The following is a 16,858-nucleotide window of genomic DNA, read 5'->3' as shown; positions in this document are numbered from 1 at the left end:
TGTCATACAAGGAGAAATATGGGACTATCGTTTTGATCGCGTTTACGATAGATTGTGTTACATTGTGATATTTTTATAGGGACTTATGACGCTATCTTCCATTTTATACATATTATTGATTTCGATCATTGAAGACATGCGTTTTGCATAATTCCGTTTGTTATTTGTTAAATTACACTCATTTCTCGCCACGAATATTTAACTAAAGATATGTATATATGTATACATATACATATGGTAACAAGAGTCTAAATTATTTCGTATATAAAACATATTCTCTATTCTATAACTGTTTACTAATGAGAAAGCAAAATTATTTATTAAGATTAGTTGAAAATTAATTTGATATCGTCAAGATATATTTCTTCTACAATAATGTAACGAAAGGATACAATATATGACTTGCTAAAATGAACACAGCATTTAAATTAGTGCGACATTCCAATGATACGACTGATAACACGTTAATTTACTTTTGCCTTATCGAAGCTGCTTGTACTCTCGATACGGATGTTGTGTGCTTATTCATGAAACGAGCAGCGATAACACAGTTGTTCCCCGCTTTTCTTTATCGCTCAGGTAATAACGACATTATTACCTCGCTTTCAATAATTTCGACTGGTGTCTCAGCTAGTTACATTTACATCGCCGTGTAGATGTCTCCTCAAGTACATTTCGCTTCTACATTACATTACAGTTAATATATTTGGTGCATGATATATACAATACTAATTTATGATCAAATCAATGAAATTTATTAGAGATCCAACTGTAAAGATTAAATTTATTCGAGTAAATTCAATGTTGCAATGTACGATTTATAATACATTAAATATAGAAAACTTTTTCAAAAATCATAAATACCTCAAAATAACTTTACTTTTTATTACGTGAATAAAAGATCGGAGTTAGCGTATGCTAACTACAGCTAAATAATAAATTTGTTAGAAACGTGTGATGCTAGGATATTGCATTGAGCGGGCGAAGAAAAATGCGAAAAAAGGTATCGGAAGGAAGAACGCCGTCGAGATTTTCTTGTAACCCATATAGCCCATTTTAGGCTCGCATATATGACGCTATTCGTGCGAAAGCAGGGAACTAAACGAAGCTTTCTCCCATCACTACCCACATGTGTACAAGGCGCGAAACTTGTAGGTAAGAGGCAAAGGGAGAAGAGGATGATGCGGACGGGAACTCGTGTACGAGGTTACAAGACGAAATAAATACAATATTATGCAAACGGGCGAGGCTGATCGTGCGTGGCAAAGCCTCGGGAATCTCGGGAATCCCGAATAAATTGACACTAAACGCGGAAGGGTCGCCTCTTCCACCCTTCCACCTATGAGCGTGAGTAGCAGAGCACCTACGTTCTTAGATGGGTAAGAACGACGAGATACGACGAGGAGAAATATATATCGATGCCCTCGCAACATGCCGTACCCCAATATCACCTAACAGCTATTTCGCTTATACGCCTCTGCGCGCCAGCGAAGGGTAAGGAAAGAAGACGATCTGGAAACGTGTTCTTCGGATGGAGCTATGTCCCGTTCAAATGACAGAGGGGCAATTGTGCGACAATTCACATACTTACTACGTTACTTTTTTAACAGAAGCATGCAGCTTTGTGAAATATTAAGGAAAATGTAAATAAATAATGGAACGTGAGTGTTGCCAACATTTATTGATAATTCTATTTTTTTGGACAAACTACGTTTATAAGCATATAATTTATCATCTCCGAACAATGCTTGCATTGATAACACATTTTCAACCGTTCCAAAAGGTTCTTTTCAATTCTTTATGATTCTAATTCTTGCATCGTGTTTTTTCTTCAAAAGTGCAAACCATTCCAAAGATAGTAAACTTTGGAAGAAAATGATCTTCCATGCGAGGCGTATCCTTGTTACCGATATCGGTAACGATGAGGTTGACCATTTGCGTCTCGGCCGGACCGGCGCGGCGTATATATACGATATACTCCCACGCTTTTCTGTAGCTATTTAAATTCAACCTTTTCTATTGCGCTCGCCTACGATCTTATCCTTGTCAGTTTGAGCAAAACACATCTTACTATGTTAAATTAGAATGAAATATATGATTATTTTATTCTTAACGATTTATTATTTATTTTTGATCGCATAATAATTTTGCATTTTATTTTTTGTATTAGTTATGAATGTGTAAGGATAAATTTTCTTCATATTATGATGAATACTATTTTTGATATGGTATAGATAATCATTTATTTGAAACGAAATTGAAGGAACGTTAATAACTATGTATATATAATATCTTATTCGCGATTAAGATAAAGGATCTTCTATATCTTATGCATTTTTATTATATGGCATTGCCACATATCTCAAAATTGTGCCTTCCTCAGACCTTCACGATCAGACGTCATCATCGTTCTCGTTGTTCCTCATCGGGAGATGACCGGCACGAGTGAATTGATGCCGCGTAGGAGAAGATTACACGCTTTAAATGGATAATTAAATAGCAACAGAACTGACTGAAAGACTGACTGGGGATGATTGCTGGGTAGCGGTGCGAGCGTGAGCGTAGAATTGCCGCCTGAGGGGCCCTTAGAAAGAGGAGGAGGTTCCACCATTACGCTCGCCCCTCCCTCCCCGTATCGAAACTCAGCGGAAACGTTATAATTATCCCGATTCCCACAAGTCACGAGGCGTGCTTGGTACCGATTGACGTGCGGCACGTTGGGTGGGAGAGAGGGTGGGATTCGAGCGAGCTGGATTCTTGTCAATAATTCCGCCCGCCTCCTCTCATTAACGGCGAGAATTCGATACGGTCTTCAAACATTGACTGCGAAGAGACGGGAATGGTAATAATAGCGATCGACGACGTTGGGAATAGCAGCGTTTGCATTTGAAGCCAGCGAGAGAGAGAGAGAGAGAGGGGGGGGGGAGGGGAGGGGCAGAGAAGGACGCTCATAATCTTACTAATTTTATCAAGTGGCACGAATATGCAGCTAATTTAATATCCTTCTGAGCTCTCGTCTTGGACTTTTGTCGTAAAGTCCTGTTTTTGTAATTAAGATATTGAAATATGGCAGAATGTAAAATATATATACAAGTTGTGTCATGAGTGAGTTTCATCAAGATTTCGGCAAAAGTCAACCATATTATTGAAGTTAAAAACTATATATAACTATCTCACGTGAGATTAGGCCAAGATTACAAGCAACCGTTTCATTAGTACGGTTCAATCAGTTGAGTTCACGGGGTCGCGAGTAGCATACGATGCTTGCAGCAGGCGAAAGCGAGGCCTAATCAATGAAATTGAGAGACAAAAAAAAGTTGGGTCACTAGCCGGGGTCAATGATCGTCGGACCTGCGAACGATTGAACCTTCCTGTGAAGGAAAGATCCGCCTTCTCCAACGCCGCGTTACCTCGAAGGACACAATGACGGGGGTGTGTCCACGTACTGCGACAAGGAGGTGATCAACGAGTCTGCAACCCCTCGGCTCTACGTCTGGCGCCCTTGACGCGTGTTCCTTGTGATCCGTTGGATCACGCAGTTTGATCGTGCGTCCAACTCAACGCACGTTCACGTATGTGCCCTCGGCGTTAGTTGTGTGTATGCGTTCGCGTAGACCCTACGGTAGACAGGGTCGCGTGATAATGACAGGTTTGGGCGTCGCACGGTGATTGAGGTGGCCGTGTCACAGAGACTCGGCTCGACCACGCCCCGCAGGTCGCCGTACCAATTCGCTCGTCAGCATCGATTTCCAGAGAACGACCAGCGGAATCGTCCATGGATTCCCGAGAGCTTCGTATTCGGGTAAGCTACCTTCGGGGCTGTCCTTGAGCCTTGTATCGGTGATTGCCATGAAAAATGCCATCGCTCAATGATATTGATTTACTGCTTGTTGTCAGTATTTTTGGCACTTTGAACCGCTTCAACATTTGAAGTGCAATATTTGTTGCATGTTATCAGTTTATTTATTTTATAGGGCGAATGAGGAAAACAATACAAATTCCTACATATATAAGACTGCAATTCTAATTTAATTTAAATTTAAAGGATCTCTACGTATTTAATATACTCAATTTATTTATACTCTCCAAGTATATTTATTATTTAAATATAATTAGAAAATCTTTTATTTTGTATGGGAAAACATTTATATGGGAAACATTTACATGTACATAAATATATATATATACTTACACAACAATATTTTAATGAAAGCGATGCGGAAGTAAAACATTCCAGTCGTTAGTAGTAAGCGAATCTGAAGGACATAAGCGGCTGCATATTGAAAACTCTGTCGCGATGACGAAGCAAGTCGAGAAATGATGTCTATCTGGCAGATGGAACTCCACGTTTGTCGAGTTCTCTCATTGCCGTGTGGTTAGCGCTCTACCACGAGTCAGCATCAGAGCAGCATACCATCTTTGGGTATGGCTTATCTGGTATCGTTCGAGTATGCGCGTATAGCTGCAGGCGCGTCCATACGTATATCTTTATACATTTTATTATATTTCATATTTCATGTAACTGTACAAAGGATATTTGCGAAGCATCTATATTTATAATACTCTGTCACGTGAGAAATTTTGGATAGCAATCGATCGTATAATCTCATGATGCAGATAGATAATCGAATTTTTGCTCTATCTGTTAAAAATATAATATTTTAAAAATTTAATCTTTTCTGTTTATTTTGTTTTTGTATAAGCTCGTAGTTGTGTCACAACAGAAATTTCTATACTAATATGTATGAATATTGAAAATCGATCTTTTTAATATATCAAGGAAAAATTAAAATTTAATACGACAGAAATAGCGTGTCCGATGAATACAAAAATTTGTAATTGAACTACGAATTACGTTTATTTCAAAATTTTCACATTAAAAAAATATAATCATATGTTCATTTAGAATTTTGGATTTTCAAAAATATTTATTCACAGAAATATTATTTAATTATTTAACAAATATTCATATTTATTTAAAGTATTTAAACAAAATATTAACTGAAAAAAGAAAGCTGCAGCAAGCAATCATTACTCATTAATTATAACTTTAATGATTTTAAGTTAAAAAAATGAATTATTTATCTTTGTCGTCAAATTTGAGGAAAACTTAGAAATTTTGGAAAATATTTTAGAAAGCAATAAATTTTTATCTATTTGATATGACATATAATTTCACAAAAGTCGTCATTGAAAACATATGATGACAATAAATTTGAAATGACATTATTTTCCTCAATTTGTTTAGCTATATACCGTGTTGTATCATTAGCCTGCCATCTAGCATCAATGATGGAGGATTCCTCTGCTGATTTCATTGTTTTTACAAGTTTCTGTTTTCTTTCACAGACTTGTAGACTATGTGCAGATAATACAGAGTAGAAATAAGTGTGAAAACGAAAATATTTGTAATCATTCAAGAAATGGAATGAAAAAGTATTTATTCGTTTCTTGATAAAAAAAAGTGTAATCGAATGGATATTTTCATTCATTTTTTTATTCGAATATTAGGTGTATTTATCGGACACACTATATAGACAGAAAGTAGTTGTATTGATGAAATATATAACTTACAACTTTGTATTATGAAAATATTATAGCACACAATTTTTTAATAAAAGTAAAATATCAGAACGAGGAAAAATATTGTTTTACATATATGCGTATACTTGTGTGTGACATGCTTATAACATGTATAAAACATGTATAAAACAATACAAATACTTTCTGACAATAAGAGTACGTTAAAATGTTTTTTGTCGGACTATTATACAGACTGTTTTCATTATCCTTATCAATCAACCACAATGTCAAGCTAGTCTTACGTCTTACAACAGAATTTCGTTCAAATTCTTTTAACATGCAGCAAGCCATTACCGCTTCGCGAGGTTGTCGTATCCCCTCGAAGCAATAATGGCACATTAGAGGATTTTAACGCCGAAATTGAATAAACTCTGAGGCGATAACGAAGTTGTGTCCGTTCATGGAAAGATCTTTTATATATATATATATATATGTATATGCTCTCTACCAACAGAGAAAGAGAGAGAGAGAGAGAGAGAGAGACAAACGGAATGAAGGTATTACGGATGAGTGACGCGCTGACATCGTCTATTTTATATCCGCCCCTCTCGCTCATCCGCCATTTTCTCCTCCTCATTTTCACATCGCCAAAGAGCTTCCCGCTTTCCCTCCCATCAATTCAACCGGTCGGAGCAATTCCAGCGCGAAATTTACTCGTGACAATTGGCTGACTCCTACCGTTGTAATTACACGTGAAGTCATCGTGGGAGCAAAGACATTTCCGTTTTACTTCGACTTGGAAATCGATGCTTCTGCCTAAGTGTAGTTCTCATCTAGACAGTTTTAAATTCTGACAAAGATGAATCCGCATCTCGAGCACCGTCATTTATTTCATCGCGTTTATCCTTCGTTATCAGTTCGTCAGTCACGAAGGATTCTACTCGATTCTCTCTTGCTTCAGTCGGTCGATCCGCACGATCCGATGATCGGGGTGACGTGAAATCGATGTAGCCACCCGTAGTGACCTCTTCGGACTTTGTGACCTCATCCTCTCGACATGAATTCTCTCTGGACGCAAGGCGGAAGAGGGGACTTGGAGGCGCGTGATGACGAGGCGCGATCTCTGGTGGCTCCCACGCCCTCAACGCCCCGCTCGTTAGCCGGAGTCAGCAGCGGTCGTCATCGACGTGTCATTCGGCACTGAGAGCCCCGGTTATCACGGGGTGGGGTAACATCCCGGAGCTACGAAGGACACGAAGAGACACGAGGCCAGGCCAGGCCAGGCCAGGCCAAGCCAGGAAGAGCTTCAATGTGCATCCATCCACCCGTCCCAACATCGACGACCTGACGCAGCACGCGCGCGGTTCCCGTCATCGAATCGATGCGCCAGCAAATTGTCACGCTCGCGGGAACGTTGCGAGTAAAATTACGGATCAGTGCGCGAATAGGATGCTGAAAGAGCTCCTGTAACAGCGTCTATCCTTTTGATACGTGATTAAACGTCTGTTATGCTCTCGCTCATGAAATTAGGTCAATTGTAACATGTATACTCTTACATCATAAAGAAATAGAATTAATTATGTTGTAACAAAATGTGTATGCAGATTTGTATTATTATTTTTATTTTATATAACTTCTTAAACGCGAATGAGTATTATAAAATTTGGCTGATATACAGTTTGTAAATTATTGCGAATGAATAGGTCAATTTTGTGTTATATCGATAGGTTTAGATACGTTATTCAATTTAGTAATTGAATAATTTCGAAAATGGTCCTGGAAAATGGTCCGGAGCAGCTATCAATTTAAGAAACGGCTCCGCATCTAATATAGACATTTAATCCATCGTCTATTTGTACTGATTTGAATTCGGGCTACGAACGATCTCATTGTCTCGAGAATTGTCTTAGGGAGCAGTTTGCTCCTCAGGAAGACTACGGTTATTTCAGCTATACTGGTGCTGCTATCAGGGTAGCGAGCCGTGGATGAGGTTTGCGCACCGCGGAAAGGGGTCGTCTAGAGGCAATCGGGCTAAACTACGGACTCATTTACACACTTAGCCCCGCTTCCGCCTCGCTCGTTCTTGCCCCAACCCTCGGGAAAACCCAAATGGTTTTCATATTGTCTTTTTACCGCTCATTTTCATTTTATCGCTTGTTTGGCCACTGAATCGTGCTGTTGCAACGTGGCGCATTTCATTCTATCTTTCCTTCTTCTCTCGTTTTCGTCTTGGATTTGTATTCGATGAAGGGATAGAACCAAACGGGATAGAAACAATCGATTTTATCATCGATGCCACTATGATGACCGTAAATTTTAAAATATATGTAGTACACACACACACACACACACACATATATATATATATATATATATATATATATATATACATATACGTATTATTTAACAGGATATTGAAAATAAATAATGTATTGAACAGTTTTGCATATAAATATTAAACGTAAATAAACATTTGTATTATGAATATTCAATAATATGATGAAAAGACTTTGAGAAATAAGAGCGAAAAGTATGTTATCACGTAGTGGATGGAATAAAAATCTTTTGTTTGAAATCAAACGTACGCGTCGCCACGACAATGTAACGCTGTCTAGAGCGAGAAACCATCGTGGAAAAGCATCAACATTACAGGATCGAGAGTAGCCTAGAACGGACCGCCACGAGCACTTAAGACTATTGTTTTCAATGTAATTGGATAGCTTCTGCTTTCCATCTCCCTTCCTCAAGCATTGCTTCCTCCTTCGTTTGCAGCAGCTATCTCGAATTGTATGGAGGGTGGAAAGCAGGCAGTCCCCACATAGCTTCGACAATTATCTTGATTGTTTTATGCATACACCAACGAACCTACGAGCAACTTATCTCTGGAGAAGGTCGAACCGTAAAGAGAAACTGTGGTATCGCTTTATGAAATGTTGTATATTTCTGACTCAGAGATTATTTAATATCGATGAGAGTTGATCGATGAGTGTAAGATACATGATTGTTTCATCACATTTATAATACAAATTTAATGACATTCAAATTACATTGTGTACATGTTTGTTAAAAATAATGCATACTTTGCACCTAGGTATTTACGATTCGTATCGATATAAATTCTTGCGAAATATATTAACATTTAATCATTTGTATCACTATACGGAAAATAAGGGGAAATTAACTGACAATGAGATATACATACATCTATGTATACAGTAAGTTGATTTGAATTTCGATAATCAAATGAAATTCGCACATCTTACCAATCGGCCTATCGCCGATATTACCATATATGTACGTTGATCGTGTCGTTTGAATCTGCAATTTAGCGTGCATCGATTCCCGTTGGATCGTTACGATACTCTCGGAGACTCCGCGCCCGCGCCATCGTCTCAATCCTCCGCTCAACGCGGCTTTATACGCGGCGTTAGATATCCACGGAGATCCGATGGAAACTCTACGCCCAGACAATACGCTCAGCCGATTTAATTAGGATAAGAATCGCTCGGATCGGATATACACCGGCGCACAATGGGGTGCACCGGGGATGGCGGGTGAGGAACGGAGCCACGCTTCTGATGTATGTATATACCGTGGCTCGCCTCCAAGAAACATGATACAGCGTCGGTTGAGGAGGGGCTTGGGGGATGGATTTGTGGGCTGCGGCAGTATCCAAAAATACCGCAAGCTTCGGTAAAAAGTAACGATCGAGAGCGAAAGGGAGAGAGGATGTAATATCGCGGGCGTCACGTGCTAATTATGTAAAAATATAATGCGGTTTGTTCGCTTGTGATGCAGCCGCTGGCTTTTATGCGTACTCGGATCCTTTCGTACAGTCAATAACTTGGCACAGAACGAGCATCGTCGGTTGCGTAAACTGCATAACGTTAATTTTATGAATATATTGAATTTTATATATGTAAATGTATCATAGGGGGTCTACGATAAATGCGATTATACCTTTGAATATGTTTTGTAATTGTATCTTGGAAGTTAAATGTAAAGCAATAAAACCAATGCTAAAGTATTTTTTAATAGAAGGTAGATGACATTTTTTTCAATTTTCTTCTACATTGCAAAATTAACTTACGTGTCCCTCGCGTGTCGCGGATAGTTTTCGGAAGAAACGTCTCCAATGGGAATGCAACTGTCGGCGGACTGTTTACTTCTGACGATTACATTCGTCTAATTTCATAATTGCGATTAATACGAGATTAAAATTGAGATGTATCCGCAATATTAATACGTCTTATTAGATATAACGTAATCGAGTGGTGCCTGTTTTCCATACATCGCGTGCACATTTTTTTTATGCTTTTCTATAAGTACTATTCAATTTCAACCGCAAAAATTTTATCCCGTTTAAGTAAATGTTTACTATTTCTCTGTTCTTCTCTAATTATAAAACAAAGATGTTTTTTAGACTAAAAAAAGTATGTGATTGCTTATTAAAATTAATACTAGCGAATTAATTAATTTGATTTTATTATGACGATTATTTAATGCGATTGCCGATATGTTACATAAAAAAAAAATTTAAACTCTAACGAAAGTTAATATGCGAAAACAAAGGTATTGCGAGCTTAACGTAGAATGCAGATGCGCAACGTTGCATGTGCGTGTCATACATCCTTTAAAAGCTTAGCATAGGATTGAATGCGTAATAATGTCGGAAAGATTCTATTCTTTCTGCGATTACGTGTAGTATCTTTTCTGAAAGAAAACTCGTCTAAAACTCTGCATGTAAATTTATATAGGCTTACATAGCACAACATTGAATACATGGAATATTTGGCAAACGGAAACAATTATAATTTACCTGTCTAAATTTCATACGATAGGTACGAGATATTAAAAATTTAATGATACAGAAAAGTAATTTTTATATACATGTATATATATGTGTGCGCGCGGTGTGTACCTATACGTATAGGATACTGCAATTATTTTTGCGTACTATTATTGGTTTAATTTAATTTTAACATTTTTTATCTAAATAAACAGTTTTATCTCTTTCAATAATTTATTTTACAATAATATACAAATATAAAAAATAAAAATTAATAATAACGACTTCTCAACGTTCAAAACAATACAATAATGAGAAAAAGGGCAACAGGAGTCAGGCGCGGAAATTGATGCGCAAAAATACAAAATAAATTACAAATTTGATTCAATTAATATATAAAAACAACATAAGATTTCAAAAATTAAAAAAGTCTTTTGTACTACGTCAGCATCCTTGCATTTCTTCGGTGTTCTTTCGTATAGTTCCTCTTTTAGGAAAGAGGAACAATACGTAGGAGCGTGTCGTGCTTGGCCCATCATTTTGGCATAGCCAAGTACATCTGCATCGATGCAATCGCGCGATAAAAAGCGGTCGTCGGAACGCGCGATATATAAAAGGAACTTTTTGCCCGCACTCTGCTGTCTCTTTCACCGCCTCCTCTTGTTCCTCTTTCTATGCTTGTTTTTTTTTTTAATTTTGTTGACCAGCAATAAATAATATTTCGCAGGTGCATTTAGACGATACAGCGCAATGCGTGGGTCATCAAGCAGATAAAAGTCAGCGCACGCGGCGCATTGTGTATTCTATATATTTATCGTAGTGTGCAATAAATCACTTGATAAATTATTTAAAAAGCCGCCACACGTTCGTCGGCGAGATGCGAAACAGCAAAGTGACGGTAGAGTGAGAGTGAGAAAAAGGAAATTCTTTTATTTACCCTTGTATTTTATGTCCGCTAATTATTACGCTCAACGCAACTGTTCTGTACTAATATGAAATAATTGCAATTTTTGCCGGCAATTTCGCGCTAATTGGTACCTGAGTTTTTTACTTCCGTCGTATTAATGGTTACTTGAGTATGCGAGATCGTTTATACTCAATTTCATTGCTAATTGAGCAGATTTACTTTTTCTGTTTACAGCATCCATATCCCTCGGAAGACCAGAAAAAACAGTTGGCTCAGGACACGGGGTTGACGATTCTTCAAGTTAATAATTGGTGAGTACGTTATCTCTTACATTTTACATTTACCACGCATAGTTATAATTGTCAGGCGCCAGAAAATTGAATATTATTTTTATGAAGAAAAATTTCATGAAGAAATCAATTGAAAGTTTTTATTTTTTCAATAATTTAATATACGCGAATTTTTTAATTTGTGATTGTCTTTCCCAACTTTAATATTAAAGCGATTGAAAAAATTCATTATATAAATTTAGAATATATTACAGAATGAAAACTACATTGCTCTAGAATTTGAAATGTACTCACTTCATTTCAAACATTCGTTACCAAATATACATGGCAAGCGGGAATTTTGTAGAGATTATTCAGATTTTTGCATATTCGCAAATGTAAACAAATTTATCTTTTATCTGTCTTTTATCTCTCGATCATGATATCGAATCTTCCTAAGCGACGACGATCGAAAGCTCGCTGCATGCGTGCCAAGCGAGAGAAACTTTTTCTAGACCGGCGGGCATGAGAGCGGCGAACGGGCGTCGAATCATACGGCACGTCGCACGTGTCATATGCGAATTCCAGACACCCTGAAATTACGCCCGTACATCAAACGGAACGAGGCGTGCACGAGCGGGGCTCGGCTCCAGCGATTGCACGTTGACGTTGCAACGAGCTGATTATTTCAGCGCGCCAATCACGCGAGTACAAACGGCGACGGTAGGCGGTATGCGTGTCAGCGAGTCAAACAGGCGAACTGATTTCCGTAATTTGTGTTTTTCCATAACCTCAAGGAAGCTCTGATTGTAATTGTAACTGTAGTTTCGTGACTTCGGTTTACATTTGCTCTGACGCGTGCGTCATTGTTATGTAGCGCAGTATTACGACAGTTATATAATCTCGATGAACGAATTTTGTATTTGTTGGGATTTCCAGAATCCGTTATTTAACCGTGTTTTAATATAGAAAGACAGAATTTTTATAAAATTAACAAGAATTATTAAGATAATATGTTAGTTATTTTAAAAGACTAATATAAATCCGTAATAACTTGTATTTAGATTTTAAAAGGCTAATAGAATTGATATTTTAATACATTGCATCTTTACTTTTTTTTATGTATATTGTATACACATCTTTATTGCTGTTATCTTTGAGCATTCTAATTATCTTAATTTTTACGAAGGTAGTATAATGTATAACTTGTTATGGAGATGTCCAACATTTCGATGACTCACAAGCAGTAGGTAGAACCATTCGCATTCGAAGACATTTCGTGAAGACGTCGCTGCAGGATGTGACCCATAAGTTGCGACACGATTGCACTGGCAATTACATTAACGATTGGAGCGCATATTTATGGTCCGCAAATCGTTTAACACAGGCAATCCGTAGGTATCGTGATGGATACGAACAGAGATACGGAGTGTAAATCATAAAATATTCGTACAGATAGTTAAAAATAGACAAGTAAAAAAAGACAAAGAAAAAAAAAACAAAAAATTGCTACGAAATTTAGCATATATCGTAGTGGTAATTGTTAATAAATCAAATTGGTACGTGCAAATTACGTTTCTTAATAATAAATTTAGCATACACTTTTTATTTTGCGTAGACTTTCATGTATTGCTTACGCCTTACATGTATTACTTATGCAACGACATCCAAGTTAATTATTCCGAGATATTGTTCCGCTTACCATAATAGAATAGTTTCCTTCTCAAGTCCTTATTTTACTTTGCCTAACAGTTATTTGTTGACAAACGTTCAAGCAATTAATTGTGATATTTTGGGTGTTGTTTGTAAATTATTACACGGCAAAGTGTATTTTAATTCTCTGCAGATAAATTATTATCTAAAAGGAGAAAAATAAAACTGTAGATACGTAACTTATGATGATCTATATTTTCTTGCGTCGATATTATATTTTTGATGAACTTACGAAGCACGTTATTTTTGAACCTTATGAATGATTCCGTAGAACACAAGCGTATAAGTTTAAAAGTCATTACTATAGATGCAAAAATAATGTAACATTCTTGCATTTCATATTCTACGGATTTCTCCAATTTCTATTTTTCACGATGACGCAATCGCTTTTCGATAAAGTTTCTCACGATATTTTTGTAACTCGTAAATTATTAGACAGCCAACCGCATTACTTCGAGGACAGGTTTTCGAGGACACGATCGTCGTCGCGACCGTTAATTCCATGCGATCCGGTATTAGCTGGAAAGGGTTAAGACGACGTGGAGAGCCGTTCTGTGAAAGCTTAGTCCTTTCTGTCCCGCTGAGAGAGAGAGAGAGAGAAATCCCCCGTTTCTTCGAGTTGATCCACCCCACCTTGGTCTTCCTTCCGCCCTTTCTCCTAACGGGGAATGGGCCGAATCTTGCAGTACCCTCAATCTCGCCATCTTGATAGATGTTTCCGCGTGGCACCTGCGCCGTCATCCGAATTACTGCGGGCCCTGTTTACCGTGATATTTAAACGACCTAGTCGCATCACAAACCGCCTCTTCTCTCCTCGTCTCCCGTGGATGAAATCATGTCGCGCCGCAGTAATCTCTTTGGCTAACTTTAGCGGGAGCGAAGATCGAAATAATCCAGGTTGCCGTCGTTCCACGGGGATGAATTAAGCGCGAGCGTGCATACTCGACACATTGACGGAATTGGCAGAGGGGATTCGGGGGATGCAGGGAAAGGTGGACCGACTTGTGGCCAGATATAAAATACGAAACGAATTACATCGGTACACGACGGAATATGCGAAGCATCTTCTTCACTTTTCTCTTTCTCTCTCTCTCTCTCTCTTTCATTTTTTTTTCTTTTTTTTTCTTCTTCCTGTTGCGCCGCTGTAAAGACGTGGCTGGTTGGCTTGCGGCGCATATAAATAAAATCGTCGCGACATTCGCGAACGTTTCGCGTTGGCTTATAACAAGCGGGAACGAGGTGGATGCGAGGACGGAGGATTACGGTAATTGAGCATAAATCAAGTTTAAGGAGGACCTACCGGTAGCGATCCACGAAGTTGACGCTGCGGTGCAGCCAACCGCGCGGCGCGACGCTGCGCGTCGTTTATATTTATTTCCATTGCGTTTCTGGACACCCACGCAAAGCCGCGGTAATTACGGAATTGCAACGTTTCGTCGTCGTGCGAACGGTGCTAATTGTGTCGACGATCGGAAAAGAGGGGTGGACCTGGAACATTTGGCAAGAGCTCGTTGTTTACATTCGGTATTTTTCAACGTGTCAGCATTTCTCAGATATTTCTGCCAAAATTTACGTCAGAAAATGTATTTTCTTATAAATCTCACTGCGCGAATGGAAGCAAATTTTAATTTATTTTCGGCTCAATTAATTGCATTATGAATGGTGCCCATAAGTATTTCTATGCAGTTTAATAACAATAAGGAGTAATGATATTGAAAAAAAGATATCGATATTTTCTACATATTATATTAAGATTTCGAGAGAGAGAGAGATTTCGTGTCACACGTCATTTCTTGCAACACTATTTTTTTCCTCCCAGCAGCCAACTCTATCTTTCTTTCTACAACAAAGCTCAAAATGGCTGCTCGATTTTGATCTTCCTCCGCGTATTGGCCTTCTTTTCGAGACGACGAGGAACCGTCTCGAGTGAAAAAGGGAATAGATGAAGAGAAGACAAACCTGCACTCGCGTTTTTTTTTTTGCATGCCGAGACGAAAGTGCGCGTCGTGATGTACGATTCACGTGGGTGGGCAGGTATATAAGGGTGCGCGACGTAGACGGACTTTGGAGCTTACGAGGCTTGCACTTGCGCCCGAAGTGCATACGAGTGAGCCCATGGCATGGCAATTTCTTCGCGGCGCGATAAGTTTCGCGATATATTTCGCTGGAGGAAACTCATGTTTCCGTAATGCAATTAGAGCATAGCCGTTGCCCCCGCGCGCGTCTCACAACGTTGGCTGGACAAGGGAAAGCACCTACGACCACGACGACTATAGAGAATAGTGGCGACGGCGGCTCAGAAATGGCTGCTCTAATTAGCATACGGTGGACAAATGAAATAATTCGTAAATAAAATAGCCGAGAAACATCTACGTGCGTTGAGGAGGAGGAACGACCATTCCCCCGGACGCTTTCTCTCGTTCTCTCTCACTCTCATTTTCACCCTTCGTCCACAATTTTCCGTCACATATATCAGCCTGGACAGTAGTTAGAACCGTTGCCAGCTTGTTACTGTGTGCAGCTCTCCGTGGCTTATATGTATACAAGCGTGCACATACCTCTATCTAACTTGCGTCTAAAAATCGCACGTACAGAATCAGCGTAGGGAAGAAACTATACTCACGTGTGTGCGAGAATGTGCGAACGATTACTTAGATATTACAATTAGAAATGCTGGAAAGTGAAACGGATGAAAATGACGTGCAAGTCCCTACCTCTTTAAATTGTAAAATTAGCAGGTAGATATAAGTAGACCTATAATATAATTCAAATGACTATGCTGACATTGTAGAGCGCGATTGTAAACTGCGTTTAAATTAATAATTGCTCATTCAAGAAGAATTGCATCTTCTTATTTGATAGCTAAATAACTTAATTTTCTTGTTTGAGAACCATTACATCCGCAAAGCCATCGTTCTTCGCGTCGCGCACTAATGTTCACGCGCATCATTTCAGCAGCGCGCGAGCGGCGCAAATGTGTGCTAATATTCTCGCTAATTTAACCGCTCTCTCTCTCTACTTCGTGGTGTATCTTGCTAATAAAGCAGAGGTTATTTATCAGCTTTCGCCCACCTCGAGTCGCGCATCCTCCTCCTACAACCGCGGCGGCTCTAGCTGGCACCTGGGCCGTTTATTTCGTAGCTGCTACTCGCGGAATCTCGACGATATTTTTCTTTCGTATGTATACCGCTGTGTGCCGCAAACGGTAGCGGCCCACGATTCACCTCGTTTAATCCGTGGTCGAAATAATTTTATCCTCCAAGCCGTTTGTCTCGTCGGCGCTTCCTCCGTCGACGCCGCGCGCGATGGCTATATGCGTTTTTCGCTATACGCACAGTGCGTATACCACGCGAGATACGTCGTAATTTAGGTTGCTTAAGTCTCGGACTAAATAATTTAATCACTAAGCTCATTTATTCTCTCAATGTTTCTCGCGCATTATATCAACGCAGTGCACAACGGAATATGTCTTCTTGCAAAAACATTAAAACAGTCGCTTTTATATTGTATTTGTTGCGCGATGAGGATTGTGTTGACATCCGTTGAAGATCATATTTCTTCGTACTCTATTTCTTCGTATGGATTAATTACAATCTCCAAATCTGTCTCTGATTTCTGAATCTGTCCACGTTGTGATAAGCGGTTTCCTGTGCGCGT

The 16,858-nt window shown here is 38.8% G+C and overlaps 1 protein-coding gene across 5 annotated transcripts in view; it reads left to right on the top strand.

Moving 5' to 3' along the window:
* hth (Meis homeobox homothorax) overlaps positions 1 to 16,858 on the top strand; it is a 396,541-nt gene that overhangs the window by 290,438 nt on the left and 89,245 nt on the right. For all 5 annotated transcript variants that reach the window (XM_087408373.1, XM_087408369.1, XM_087408371.1 and 2 more), the window contains one exon: positions 11,454 to 11,530. In XM_087408373.1, coding sequence (XP_087264499.1) covers positions 11,454 to 11,530 — 77 coding nt within the window. The remainder of the gene's footprint in view (positions 1 to 11,453; positions 11,531 to 16,858) is intronic.

This window comes from Acromyrmex echinatior, chromosome 8 (genome assembly GCF_024713525.1).
Source record: "Acromyrmex echinatior isolate Ae372 chromosome 8, ASM2471352v2, whole genome shotgun sequence".
Lineage (NCBI taxonomy): Eukaryota > Metazoa > Arthropoda > Insecta > Hymenoptera > Formicidae > Acromyrmex > Acromyrmex echinatior.
The sequence above is the reverse complement of the archived record's forward strand: the minus strand, read 5'-3'. Positions and strand labels throughout refer to the sequence as shown.